At 37.8% G+C, this 15204-nt stretch overlaps 2 protein-coding genes across 3 annotated transcripts in view; one reads left to right on the plus strand and one right to left on the minus strand.

The window, feature by feature from the left end:
* Window positions 1–2989, plus strand: RPP38 (ribonuclease P/MRP subunit p38). 2 transcript variants are annotated; one of them, XM_027847868.1, is made up of 2 exons: window positions 1–94; window positions 2102–2989. In XM_027847868.1, exon 2 carries the CDS (start codon window positions 2126–2128, stop codon window positions 2963–2965), a length of 840 nt encoding a protein of 279 aa, XP_027703669.1. In that variant the 5' UTR covers window positions 1–94; window positions 2102–2125; the 3' UTR covers window positions 2966–2989. The 2 variants fall into 2 exon arrangements, with proteins under 2 accessions (XP_027703669.1, XP_027703670.1); XM_027847869.1 differs by having other exon boundaries at window positions 27–134.
* Window positions 2990–6744: 3755 nt separating this feature from the next.
* NMT2 (N-myristoyltransferase 2) overlaps window positions 6745–15204 on the minus strand; it is an 85084-nt gene continuing 76624 nt past the window's right edge. Inside the window, exons 10-12 of the mRNA XM_027847867.1 lie at window positions 9096–9263; window positions 7286–7423; window positions 6745–6878 (exon numbers count right to left, since the gene is read on the minus strand). Of these exons, the coding sequence (XP_027703668.1) occupies window positions 6858–6878; window positions 7286–7423; window positions 9096–9263 (327 nt within the window). The 3' untranslated portion in view covers window positions 6745–6857. The remainder of the gene's footprint in view (window positions 6879–7285; window positions 7424–9095; window positions 9264–15204) is intronic.

The following is a 15204-nucleotide window of genomic DNA, read 5'->3' on the forward strand; positions in this document are numbered from 1 at the left end:
GGCCGTGCGCATGCTCACTCTGAGGAGACGTGGAAGCTGAAGCTGGGGTTGTGGGAAGACCTCCGGAGCTGGAAGAACCCTGGACTGGTGCGAGGTGCGCGCTGTGCCCCGTGAGGGGAAGGGGACCAGGCTAGGTAGTGGCTCTTGTTGTCTTTGAGGGCCGCGTGACTCAGGCCTGGAGTTCGTCCTTACCCGGCCCGGGGCGGCCTCGTGACTGAGGGCAGCGGCCCAGCGTAGAGCGGAGTGGTCCTCGAGTCCCCGCCCCCCGGCTTTGGGGCCTGCCTGGCCCACTGCTTCTCACGCCGGCTGGGCTTGCGGCTCCGAACGGGCTTCTTCCCGCTAGGCCTTCATTTATTCGTCTAGCAAGCACTTACAAAGCGCTTTCTGCGTGCGGGAGGGGTGAGGGGAGAGGGACGAATCAGCGAGCATTATTAAGCGCCTGTTGTGTACCGGGCACCGTACTAAGGTGGAGGCATGGGAGGAAATGCACAAACAGTCGCTGCCCTCCGAGAACTAGCATTCTAATGGAGGACACAACATGGGGGGTGGGGTGTGAACCTAATGTACGAACTATTATAGCTTCACTGTTGCTTTATATAGAAACAAGATATGTATGTGGCTTCCATCTGTTATTTATCTATATACATGTACGCATATATTTTGTATGGTTTTTTCCACGTCTCCTCTAGAGTGTGTGTGGGTGTATTTTGCGTATTTGTATTGACGGTAAGCAAGAGGGAAGCTATGTGGATTAAGGGGGCTCGGTATTAGGCTTCTGGTAGAACGTAGGTTTGTGGTGGGCAGTGCACAAGGGGTCGCGACCCACAGTTTAAGAAGTGTTGAAGGGGTCGCGAGTGGAAAAAGTTTAAGCTACCCTACACTAGAGAGAGAGACCAGTTATTCCTGGGGGAGAAGTGTCAGGAGATAATCCAGGCAAATGGTTACTATATATTGGAGGAAGAGATTACTTTCACCTGGAGTCGAGTTAAGGTCAACTAAGGTTTCCTTAATTTTTGTTGTATCAAATTTAATCCCGGCCCTCCCAGGGGCTATTCCCTAGTTTGACATAGCAGGCGTTTGCCTTAATCTGACCAGCGGACTGAGAGAAGGTGCTGTGTACCGTTTTATAGTTCTTTTCCCAAATTAAAAAACTAAGGTGAGAGAAAGAAAGCTCAGTGTGTGTGTGTTTGTTTAGCCCAAAAGGAAATAGAACCCAGGTTTCTTGACTTCAGTCCCATGCTCTTTCCATGATGCAGGCTACCTCTTAATATCTTGTTTGAAATCAGGGACCCTGTGATAAACTTTACTTGGAAGAACACATACACACACATATAAATAGTAGAGCTGACCAGAATGTGGAACTTGTGAAAGAAATGAAGGCACACAGGTTACAGGTGTCTTCCCCAGTCTAGAGTAGTTTTTGATACAGTCTAATATCTTTCTGGTAGTCAGCAAGTATTTATTAAACATCTTTTATGTGTCAGGTGCTAGGCTTTGGCAATACAGGGAGGCAAAAACAATCCCCTTCTCTCAGGAAATTAGTGGAAAGAAAGAGATTAAGAGCAGTTAAATTGGGGCAGCTAGGTGGCTCAGTGGATACAGTACCGGACCTGAAGTCACGAGGACCTGAGTTTCAAATGTGGCCTCAGACCAAACACTTGACACTTACTAGCTGTGTGACCCTGGGCCAGTCACTTAACCCCAATTGCCTTTAAAAAAAAAAAAAGTAGTTAAATGTCTACTGCTTTTATTATAAGTACTTGGAGTAGTGTTAGATATTTATGCAGAGAAGCAAACATTTTTCATTTTGCTCATAAATTTGTGTAGCATGCTGCAGTTTATAATTTAGATTTCAAATCACATTTTCTGTGACTGATGATATTGATTGCAGTTTTTATTATCCTTGAAAGAGTGATATAAGTTTCAATGAAAGTAATACCATATTGCTTTAGAGGTGTCTTAAACAGATTAGTGGAATGGCTATAAAAATAGGACTTTTAAAAATTTGGTAATTCCTGAATAAGACAACAAACAAGATTTATTTGCTGAAAACATTTATTTTAAATAAGGGCTCCCAATTAATGTTAATTTTCTTTAATAGTTTTGGTGTCAAAGAACATTCAAGATGGCTGCAGCATCAGGGAAGGGATCTATACGAAAAGCAAAATCATTTACTATAAAGACATCGCTAAATAACCCATATGCTATCAACTGGAGTGCTCTGGAAAGAGAAGATATGCACTTCATATTACAGACACTGGAAGAAAGATTTAAACATGTTGGACTAAAAAAGATTGAGAATCCAAAGAAGAAAAAACGGCCTTTTTCAAAAAGACAAACCAAAGAAAAAGGTGCTGTTGATAATGAAGAAGTTCCAAAGAAAAAAGAAACAGAAATTAGCCAGAAAGTACCAGGATGGACTCCTGTACATATCAGGAAACAACTTGCTATTGGGATTAATGAAGTTACCAGAGCTCTTGAGAAAAATGAACTTCATTTAGTCCTAGTGTGCAAATCTGTCAAACCCGCTATGATGACCTCCCACCTGATTCAGTTGAGCGTCAGCAGAGCTGTACCAGCTTGCCAGGTTCCTCGCCTTAGTGAAAGCATTGCACCTGTTATTGGTTTAAAGTGTGTTCTAGCTCTGGGTTTCAAAAAAAACACCGAAGCCTTTGTTGATGAACTAAAAGCTATAATTCCCAGGGTACCTAGTTTACATGTGCCATGGCTTCAAGACAACACTAAAGATTCCCTGGAAGATACAGAAGGTGAAACTTTGGAAATCCAAGATCCAAGTGTTTTAGAAACCTCCTTTGAAGAGCTTACTAAAAATAAGCGAAAACTTGTTGAATGTCAGCAAGATACTTCTGCTGTAACTTTACAGCCCCTAAAAATAAAGAAACTGATTCCAAATCCCAATAAGATAAGGAAACCACCAAAAAATAAAAAAACTACTTTAAAATAACATGTGAAACATAATTTGTAAAGCATTTTTCCATAATTAAAATTAATTTCAAAAAATGAATTACTTTTACATGTGTCCTTGCTATATTGTTAAATGTTCCTTGTAAAAAAATGTAACTTCAGGGCACAAACATGTCTAGGTTTAAACCAATATTTAAACGCATCAGTTATTAAAAAACCTGAGTATAAAAACAAAAATTTATTAAAATAAAAGTTCAAACTGATATAAATTCATTTAAGAGGCCAGTAAGATGCTGGTTTGTGAGAACATCTGTATTTCATCATACTTATCTTCCTATCAAAATCATTCTGCCACAGCAGACATTGTTCTTAATCATAGTGCAGATGAAACTGGATTATAGCTGCATTCTTATCTAACGTATTCAGCTAAAGAAAACTGGACCACAAATGGTCTTCTGGAAACAATCCACTTATTTTTGAAATTTGGGCTATCAATTTATAGAATTTAACTGATAAAGGGAATCGGTTGTCATAATTCACGCTTTGTACATGAATGTCTTAAAGTGGTTGCCTGTTTTCTCCCTCTATTACACTTCTTGAGGTGGATTCATTTTTGTCGACTTAGGCTTACATTTCATTGTAGAACACATACTCTACTCGTCGATGATTCTCTGGGAGACAGTGGGTTTATGTTACATAATTCAGGGAAGGATGGGAAAGCTAGACTTTATATTGCCAGAGCTAATTTCTTGGTCTAATTCTAGTCATTTTACACAAAGTATGGCACCTTTGTATATTCTAGATGGGAGAAGGATTAATATTTTTAAATAGGAATTTTAGTTTAAAAATAAAGTGAAAGATTCCCAACGCCATAATCTTAAATATATGAAAAATACATTTCCCATGGTATTCAGGAGATAATAATTGTTTTTGTTGCTGCGACTGTTATCTCTGGAGCAGGGGTTCATAACCCTGGGCCTATACACTTTAAAAATTTTTTTTTGCTAACTTTCAATGTAATTTATTTCCTTTGTAATCTTATATATTTTATTCTATATATTTAAAAATTCCCAGAAGGGGTCCCGTAAGCTTTGTCACACTCCCAGAGGGGTCCATGACACAAAGGTTAAGAACACCTGGCTTTTCAGGATTTTAAGAAGGGAGCTGATATGTATTTTCTTATTGTTGGTTTATTTTCACTAGTGGAAAAACTGAAATATCCAATGACATTTGGATAAATGATGGCTGAATAAATTATGATATTAATGTAATGAAATACTATGCCAAAGAAATGACAAGTACAAAAAGAAATGAGGCAGATATTGGTTGGCAAACTAATGTTCTATAATTGTATTGAGGAAAAAAAAGGCCACAAAACTAATTACACAGGTGAATACAGAAGGGGACACATAAGTTGTTTGAATTTTGATGTTCTACTTGGAGGTCTACTCTTGTATTTGTTGAGAGGATTTATTAATAATAAATCTCAAAGGTGCTTCTCAGCTAGAAATAATTTTTGGTTTTAATAGAGCAGAGCATTTTGGAATTATGTGTTTTCAGGATAGTGCGGTAGTTTCTTAAATTTTATAAAATACATGGTAATAACTTTTTATGCCTGGCTCTCATTGATTAACTGTGTAGCCATGGTAGGTCACTTAACCTCTTAGTCTCTGCATTGGTTGAAGGAATTGCATTACATGCTGACTCTAAGTAGGTCTAAAGTTCCATGAATTCCAATCTAATTTTTTTTTTAACTGAACATATGGGTAGTTTTACACAAAGTTTCTTTTGGCATGTTTACTGATAACATATTTAAATTGTACAGAGGGATGGGATGGACGCGAATGTCCTATTGCAAAGGGTAGAGCAAGTGCTTGATTTTGAAATAGCATAAAGTTAAGAGGGTCAAAATACTGTAATTGAGTCAGTAAAAGTGGGATAGTTTTACCTTAAAATAAGTTAATGCCAAAATTTCAGAATGTCAAATAGATTTTTTTTAAAGTCCTCAAAAATAACTTTTTTTTTAGCTTACATTTTTAGGATCTCCAATAAAGTCCTTTCCCTAAATTAAAATATTTTATGGTCAAAGTGGTTGTTGGTCAAAACATTTTTTTTTGTTGGTTGATTCTCTGGCTTTTTGAAGCCTTCTCTCCACCATGAATGAGAACACCTTCCTCTCTGTTGTGAAAAGGATATATTGTAACTGTATAAAAGAGATCCCCTGGGGGTAGTGTTTGAGAGAAATGCAACTCCAGTGATATAGACTGTCCCAAAAAGTTTTAGTGCAGAATTAATCTAATAGTTTTAAACTGCACTGAGACTTTTGGGACACGGTTATAATGAACTTTAATAGTTTAAAATAGCACTAAAACTTTTAGGAACCCCGTCAGCTATTAAACTGCATATAAGCATCCCTATGGGCCTGACTTAGAAAACCTCATTAACATTACCTATTCTCTACTGTATTTTTATTTATTTTGTTAAATGTTTCCTAATTACATTTTAATCCAGTTCTGGCCACAGGCAGGAGTGTTGCAGGTGTGTGCCTACACAAACCCAATAGTCCAATAAACGCCCTCTAGTGGTAGGTTTAGAAATCACATGTTCTTATCGGTTCTCAACTAGCATAAGAGTTGCAGGCCCCTCAGCTTGTTTTCATACCATACCAAGTGGAAAAGTTATTTTAATTTCTCTTACTTTTTATCAAGAGGAATGTCATCACGTAGTTGTAAATAATTGTGAAATGAAGAGTAGAAACTACACTTATTGTAAAGAAAGGTGAAAGAACGTACTTCTGTGGCATTTAAGTTAAGGCCAATTTACAAGGCCTCATTTAGCAGCTCCCTCTCTTCTGAATATTGGCAATATATATATATATATTATATACACATATATATTATACAGTGAAACCTTGCTTCAAACTCTGGATAAAAACACCATCAGTAACAAAATTATGAATACTTATTTACAAATAAGATATTTTCATTAGAATGACAGATGTCATGATAAAGTTGGTATAAAGGAACTTGTGCAATTTTGCATAAGCAATGGAAACATTCAAACTATCAATGTCCTGATAGCATTAATAAATTCCACTGGGGATTTTCTTTTAGTTTGGCATCCTTCCCTCACATTGCCTTGAGGAAAAAAAATCTAAAGCTGGACAGCAGCTGTAACATAGAGTAATAAGTGTATGATCTTTCAGACAGCACATGTAATGATTGTACCAAACAGTTCAGTGCTACTGGTTCAACCCACTGGTCCTTCGAAGAGTAAAGTATAAATCTGTGTCTTTATTGACTTGGCAGCATTGCTTACTGGATAAAAAAATGTACCAGAAAACCCAGTACATTTTTATACTGCTCCATACTTAAAAAAACAATTACCAAGACTTCTCACTTGAGCTACAAAAGTATTGGCCTCCATAAATCTGCCCAAATAATATCCATGTGAAATGAATAAGCAAAAATATTCAGAATGAATCTGTCATTCTGTAACACTGACAAACATTACCACTTAATAAATAGAAATGCAGCAGTTTATCTGTATTAGCAAAGATCTTCTGACATTAATCCATTGCTGCAGTTCAGTTTGTATAAAAACAGTTCATTTTCTACAGTGGAAAAATACCTTCTCTTTGTCAAGAGGCAATCAAAGGTCTGAAAATAAGAGGAATGTGCTCTTTGTACCTTTCTTCCCCTACTCACTCCCAGCAATGGACTGTAAAAGTTGGATGAATTTTTTGTTTGAAAATAGCCAAAAATAAGTAAAATTGGTCAGGTATGGATTTTCTTCAGATTTTCAGATTTTATAGATCACTTTGATTTCACTTAAGTTGTGCTTTTATTCTTTGGAACAGTGGTTCCGGGATTTGTTAAATAGAACATCAACTCAAATGATGACTGCAGAGTTCTAGAAATGAAAAAGTCCTCCTACTGTAAAACAAGACCAACCTAAAGGAAGGGGAGAAATGGAGTAGTCAGAACAGAGAGTAATAGTAATACCATTCATAATAGCACTTAACCATATGCTGGCTCTGTGCTGAGCACCTTACAATTATCTCAGCTGATCCTCTCAACACCCTTGTTATTCCTGAGGCAGACAGAAGTTAAGTGACTTGCCCAGGGTCACAGTGTTAGTAAATGTCAATTTGAATTCGGGTCTTCCTGACTCCAGGCTCTGCACTCTATCTACTAGACCACCCAGTTGCACAAGCAAGCAAACCAATATTCATAGCAGATGGGGAAAGCATTTCATTTTTAAAGGTATGTAAAACTCAATATTAAAAATATCTTCTAAAAAGAATCAAAGAAAATTTATTAACTTAAACCAATTGAAATTTATCCTAGTTTCCACTTACCTTTTCAGATTCTGTTCCTGGACACCGCCAGTTGTACAAATAATATTGCAAATTACCATCTCCTATACCAAACTTGAGTTTTTCTAGGAATGTTTTATTTTCCATCAAATCTAGTGCATTGAACACATCAAATCCTTTCTGCCAATTAAAAAAAAACCATTTTTAAATTAAAATTTCAAAGTATTAGGGCTTTGTGTGTTAAGATACAAATATTATAATAAGTTCCTTATTTGATACTGCCCTCAAATTTGGATTTGCATTTACAATTCTAAATACACAGTGATGTCCATAAGAAGTGGATTTTCAAGTCTGAATTTGAAAAATGTTTTATTCAGAACTGTCAGTAGTTGAGTCATCATGCCTAATGCCTTAAATGATCTTTGCTAAGAAGATACAGCAAGAATATCCAAGACTAGTGAGCCAGGAAAATTAGACCAGCAGACTGCTTTTTAGATGAAAATTGACATGGTAACATTATTTGTGAAAGCATGTGTTTTTAGGAGAATGTTGTCTAAATACTGCATTGGTTCAAATGTAGATTGCCTTTCCCCACCCCAAATCTGGTCTTTAGAAAAACCTTACTTTGGATTTTTTCAATGCATACCTATATGTACATACTTTTCTCTTTCAAGGACATCTCATTTTAGAGAGACAATCAAAGTGGCTCACATTTGGACCAATGTAGTTGCCCATTCTCGGGATTTCTAAGTACTGAACTCTGGGTTCTGACCATCTGAAAAGGAATACAAAATTCTAACAATTTCACGTAGATTGGTGTATTGAACACAAATGTTAACAAGTTATACAACTCCTATCTTGGCCTGACAGGAGTCGAATTCTAGTTTTGAAAATTAAGTTTTAGGACATTATCCACTTCTATATGGACTAAAAAATTGGTGACTCAGGGCTTGGATGAAATATTTAATTTTCCATTTCAGTGTTGTTATGTGAATGACTTTCTGCCACTGCAGCAACTGAAATCAGAACATAGCATAAGTGACGTTGATTGGCTAGGCTCTTTTTAGCTCAGTTTTTGTTTGGTTCAAGAAAGACAAAACTTTATTACCAAAGCTCAGAAAAACTCATGGAATTCTGTTTCAACACACACCATAAACTGTTTTGCCACATTTACTTGTTCTGTTACAATGCTTTGGACTTCTTGGTTATTTGTTTAGAAGACTATGTCTCCCTATCCTATCCTGGCTGAAAGTGAACAGTCACTGTTAGACTTACTTATCAGTACAGGATATTGGATCTGCTCTGTTTCAGATGGCTGGCCAGCCTGCCCCCCTGCTCCTGGAGGATCATTACATCGGTGCCAGATTTAGTGAGGATACCCAGTTGGCTTTTGCTCAGCTGCAGCTCAGAACTCTAACTCAAGCTTTCCATCAGCCTGAGCCTACCCCAGTGGCAGGGATTAGGGGCATGTGCCTGTGGTTTGAAGCAAGTTCCCAACAGATCCTAACTTCTGGCTTGAGAAGCTTAGAATGTTAACACAGAATATCGTCAGGTAAATTGAGATTTTCCTTATTTGATCAGATATCTGACCCAAGGAGCTTCTTTTTACAAATCCTCTTAGTTTTCCAGCCTCGTTAATATCCCACTGTTTTCACTGTTGTGCTATTTCATAAATCAGAGATAAATGATAATCATGTTGAGATTTTTCTTTTGAGATAATTGTGATGTTTAGAAAGATAATAACCACTAAAGGTTCTGGGGAAACTCTTGTCAAAATATTGAGATGTTTTTAGTTTTACCATCTGTGTAAGAAAGTTTTTGGCAAATACATATTGAAGAAAAAGTTGCTTACCAATTTAGCTATAATGAGTGCATCATTCATTAGGTCCAGCAGTGGAGTCTCAGTATGAATGTTATAGAAGGAATAAGCAGCTTTTAGGCTTTTGTGAACAGGGTGATGCATGACAGTGGAAGGTAGCGTGTAGAAGCTCAGGAAGTCAGTTAACGCACCGCTTGAGCACTAAAAAACAAAACAGATGTGAGCTGTGAAGTATGAACCCCCCCATCCTCCCACTAATCTAACAATTTAAATTGGACAAGTGCTTTTGTCACATAAACCTCAGATATGAACCCCCATTTTGTAATAAGGAGACAGACTTTATTTAAGAAGATAAGTGACTTGCCCATCATAGCCTCTTTCTACCTTGCCAGTCTGATTTTCCATTACTCCTTCCTTCTACCATCTCACCAGACTGGCCTGGCTATGCCTTACGAGCGATCGTCCACCTGCTGCCTCTGATACTTGGCACTGGCTGTTTTCCACGTGTGGAACGGCCATTCTTTCTCCCTTCTGCATCAGAGAATTCCGTAATCTCTTCAAGACTCAGTTCCACGATGCAGTTCTTCACAAAATCTTTCCTGCTTTTTGAGGCAGGAACTGTTTTTGCTGTGTTGACTACACATTCCCATCCTCAGTAGAATAGCTAACAATAATAATCATTTACATAGCGCCTTAAGGTTTACAAAATGCTTTATGTATGTTAACTTATTTGATCCCTCAACAGCCCTGTGAGGTAGGTGCTATTATCCCTATTTTATGGATGAGGAAACTAAATCAGAGGTTAAGTGACTTACCCTGGGCCACACAGTTAGTAAGTGTTGAGGATGTATTTGAATTCAGGTTTTCCTGACTCCAGGTCCAGCACTCTCTACTATGCTGCTTGACTGCTTATATAAGCAGGCAGGGACAGCTTTTTTTTCTTTATATTTCCAGCATCTGGCACTTAAATATTTTATTGATTGTCCATGATCACACAGATATTAAAGTACCTGAGACAGGATTTGAACCCAGGTCTTTTGACTCCCAAGTCCTGCGGGCTTGCCCCAGGCCACCCTACCTTTGTGAAGTGGACTTATTTTGTTAACCTGTTTTTTTCATGAATGTCCAGGTTTAATTTGCATTACATCTTTAGGATGAGACACTGGTAAAGGTAGGATTCATACAACACTACTTCCCAACTGGGATTAGGAGGGTCCACTGCATTTTTGATAGGATGTGGGATTGAATTCATTGCCAGTTTAAACCTGCAATTTATATAGATTTCAGGAAGGTAAAACTTTTGAAGTGAAAACTTCCTGGGAATGATTTCTGGAAGCAATAACCAGCACTCCAAAGCAGCACTGATGAAAGCAGCGCACTAACTACCAATAGAACCGTCATTGTATATTTTAGAATGAGACCTCTTTGGAGCACCGGCCCTAAAATCAGGAGGACCTGAGTTCAAATCTGGCCTCAGACCAAACACTTGACACTTACTGGCTGTGTGAGCCTGGGCAAGTCACTTAACCCCAATTGCCTAAAAAAGAAAAAAAAATGTACAAAAAAAAGAATAAGAGCTATTTAAGAGAGAACTTTTTATTTCCCCAGGTGTGCTAGGCAATGTAACACTGATCCATGCTTCTCCCTTGACCTTGCCTAATTTGTTTTGTTAGAGATTTTCTTTTGCTTTTTGTTAAATAAGCCTATTTCAGCCTTCAAGCTGAAGGAAAGCAAAATTCATAATTCTTCCTGTTTAACAGAGATACTTTACTGTTGTTCAGTGGTTTCAGTCATGTCTGATTCTTTGTGACGCCATTTGGGGTTTTCTTGGCAAAGATACTGGAGTGGTTTGCCATTTCCTTCTCCAGCTCATTTTACAGATGAGGAAACTGAGACAAACAGGGTGAAGTGACTTGCCCAGTCTCACACAGCTAGGAAGTCTCTGAGGCTGTGAATTTGAACTCGGGTCTTCCTGTCTCCAGTACTGGAACCCTATCCACTGCACCACCTACCTGTCCCATATTTTTCTAGCAATTATGAAAAGAAGATTCTTTGGTTGGTATAAGTATTATACAAATGAATTTCTTGTACACTCTTAACATATGTTTTATTGTTATATTATTTTAGTCAGAAGAACATTGTGTTAGGATTGGGAAACAGGTTTTTGTTTAAAAAAAAATGCTCCCAGAGGTTTCTTGTTTATCTTTTGACTTCGAATTCCTAAGTATGACAAAAGCTATGAACTCACAAGTAAAAGTGCATATCTGAAAAATCCCTCCTTCCTGTTTTGTGCTTAATAGCAGATAAACATTTCTTTCACATTCACATCCAAAGAGTGCTATAAAATTACATTTTGAGTTTTCTCTTTGGTATAGATATTGAAGTGGAGAAAATTAATATCAGTCTTAGGAAGTGACGTCTCTTCTGTAAATAAGGAAAGAACAAAGTCCCCCACCACCCAAACAAAACTGAGAGTACCTGCCCTAAACTAAGAAATGCTTGAGAGGCCCATCCTCAAAAACATTGTTTTTGCCCATTTAAGACCAAGTACCCAGCCATCGTCGTGAACTCTAAGGCGCAATTCCAGTAAATTTGGCTTCAGATTCTTAAGTTCTGTGCATAAGTGATTATTATTTTTTTTTGTTGTTGTTGTTCTGGTATGGTATAACTACTACCACAAAAGGAATTCATTTAGAGAGTTATTTGCTAAGTGGTGGGGAAATAAATGCCCCAAACCCCAATTCAAAGATACATCATTTTCCTTCTGTCTGTTGATTTTCCAATGAAATGCCACAAAAAGATAAAACAGCAAGGAATTCAAAAACCCTAGAAATATTTGGACATATTTACATTTTTTTGATGATTTAGAAATCTGGAGAATGAGGAAAAAACTTTGCTAATGTTTTATATAGGAAACAGAATTAGGATCCGATTAACCCACTTTAGAGAGCATCCTTTTTTCTTCTTTACCATCTTTCAACCTCTTTGGCTTATTAAACACTTCCCTGAAGTATGGAAAGGAAAGCTATTAAATTCAGAGTATCCTGTCCTTTGATCTGAGGTGGAAACTTCAGATTTAGAGAATATTAGAGGTGGAAAGAATCATCATCTAGTTCATTTCCATTGTTTTATAGGTAGAAAAAGGAGGTCAGAGAGGTGAAGTCACTTGCCTAAGATCACACTAATTAATGGCAGAACTAGGACTAGAAATCAGATCTTTTAACTTAAAAGACCAAGAAAGACTATTGGAAAGGGAAAGTTATTTTTCTTCATGCAGCCTACATTTCAGCCAAACTCTTGAGTTCTTCCTTGCGTTCCCCAAGCCATTCTCATACCTTCAAGTGTTTGCAAAAGCTGTCTTCCACGCTTATGTCTTTATCTTGACCTTTCAGATTCAATACTGGACCCCTTTCAAGACTTAATTCAGATGCCACTTCCTCAGTGAAGTCTTTTCCCTAATGACTCTAGTTATTAGTGAACTAACTGTTTCTGAACATCACTAAAAATTTTTGTCTAATCTCTCCTTTCCCCTCTTCATTCCCTACCTTGTATTATATTTATACGTGTACTCTTCTATACTGGGTATAGGTACAACGTAATCTCATTGAAGGCTGTTAACAACCATTGCTTATCCTACTATTCCTAGTGCCTTGCACTGGCAAGCAATACTTATTAAAAGACTTGCCAAGAAGACAGAACAAGCCAAAGTGATACTTGAATTCAGGTCTTCCTGTCTCTGAGGCTGGCTTTCTATCCATCACACCATACTATCTGTGACCACATCTTTTAAAAATGCAGTGGGATTCATGGAAGAAGAGAAAAAATGTGTAAGGCATGGGATCTTCCAAGAAACACGTTTCAAATATTTTGAAGTATGTGAAATTGGGGAAAACTGCTTAATCGTGGATAGGACAGTAGCTATGGATCCAAAAGGCAGTCAGCAAGATAAAACAACGGGCTAGAATTAGCAAGGTGAAATTTAGCAGCGATAAAGGTTAAAGTCCTTCATTTTCATTTTTAAAAAATTAAAAGATTTGGAAGACATGGCTAGAAAGCAGCAGCTCACAGGAAAGATACCTAGCTTCCCTTGATGAATTAAAGTCACCAGATCCAAATGAAATAATTGGTGAATGTGATCACTGAGCCACTGCCATGGACCTCTGAAAGATGCTGGAGAACAGAGGAGGTGCTGAAGGGCTGCAGAAAGGCAAACATCCTGCCTTCCACAAGAGGGAAGAGAGTGGAGTCTGCACGTTACAATTGAAGCTTGACTTCAGTTCTTGGTTAAATTTTATAACATCAAAGGAGACAAAACACCACTGTATAACAGGCCAAGTCACATTAACTTCATTTCCTTTTTTTTTTTTTTTTTTTAAACAGGAGTACTTGTTTAGTAGATCAGGAGGAGTTCTTAACCTGCAGTCCCCAAATGGGATCCACTGATGAATTTTCATGGAGTTCTTGAGCAAGGGAGGAAAAAATAACACCTCTATTTTCATTAGTCTCTGACTTCAACGTAGCACTTTCTTCAGTTGTTTAAAAATGTTATTCTGAGAATATGTCCACTGGTTTCACCGGATAGGCAAAAGGGTCTATGACACGAGAAAGGTTAAGAACTACTGTAGATAATAGTTTACCTGGATTTTAGCCAAGCTGTTCTTATGGACAGAATAGAGTGATATAGTCCATACAATAGTAATAATAATAGTATTTAATAATATTAAATAATAATGGCTAACATAGCACCTACCAGGTGCCAGGCACTGTGCTAAATGCTTTATAAATACTTCATTTGGCCCTTCAACAATCCTGCAAGGTGGCTGCTGTTATCCCTATTTTATAGATGAGAAAATGATGCAGACTGAGATGAAGTGACTTGCCCAAGGTCACAGAGCTAATAAGTGTCTGAAGCCACATTTGAACTCAGCACTCTATCCACTGTGTCACCTAGCTGAGGCCAGGAACCAGTTTTCATCTTCAATCCCCAATACCCTGCATATAGTAAGCACTTACTAAAAGCTTATTCAATTAGTAGTCTAAAGAATTTACAAAAGATGGTCTTTTCATGCAAATTTAAAGTTTCTTACAGATATACAATACAGGTATTTTGTTTGTTCGTACAAAGTCTTTAAAGTGATGAAAATGTATAGATGAGTAATATCAATTTCATGCTGAGGCAAACAGAAGTTAAGTGATTTGCTCAGGGTCACACAGGTAATAAGTATGGGAGTATCTACTATGTGCTAGGTATTGTGCTGTATGTTTTTATAAACACTTCATTTGATCTTGACAAGTACAAGATGGAGAGGTGTGTCTAGATAAGCTCATCTCAAAAAGATCTAGGATTTTTAGTGACTTGCATGCTCAGTCTATGGCAATGTGATCTATATGGCAACCTGTGTGTGTATGTATATATATGTATTTTTTCCCCAGCTGTATTTAACAGGCATGGTGTCCAGTAGTGTGGAGATAATGGTCTTGTTCAGTTCTCTGTACTCTATTTTAGGAAGGGCATTGATGTCCGTTGGAATGTGACCAAGATGGTAAAGGACCTTGAGATGATGCTCTATAAAATCAGGAAAAGGGGATGTTTAGCCTGGAGATGAATGTTGACATGAAAGCTGTCCTCCAGGACTTCAGGGTTGTCGTGTGGGAGGGCAGAATTAGAGAAGTCGTGGTTATAAGAACAACAGGGCACCTTTAGGTTTGATAAACTTCCTAACAATTAGAGCAATTCCAAAATGCAGTGAGCTCCTGAGAAGCTGGTATGGAGGGCTCTTTTTTAGATTTGCATTGGACTAGACCTCCTCTGAGGTCCTGTTCTGACCCTGGGGTTCTGAGACTTCGAGCCCCAGGAATCTATGTGGTGTGGCAGCCGAAAATGCAGATGGGATCTGAGGCTTTGGTAACAGAATTACGACAGTAATGGTTTTGTTTCTGACCTGCAGCTCAGGTCAGACTGTGTATATCTTAACAAGGATGTTGACTGTGTTGAGAGGAAGTTAACCAGGATCTAGAGGTGACATAGACCTTAGGTAAGTCACTTAACTCTGGCTTCAGTTTCTTCATTTGTAAACTAAGGGGTTGGATGGGATAACCTCTAAGCTTCCTTCTAGCTGAGGATCAGAGATTTAAAGTGATA

This window comes from Vombatus ursinus, unplaced genomic scaffold (assembly GCF_900497805.2).
Source record: "Vombatus ursinus unplaced genomic scaffold, bare-nosed wombat genome assembly UNPS02005459.1, whole genome shotgun sequence".
NCBI lineage: Eukaryota > Metazoa > Chordata > Mammalia > Diprotodontia > Vombatidae > Vombatus > Vombatus ursinus.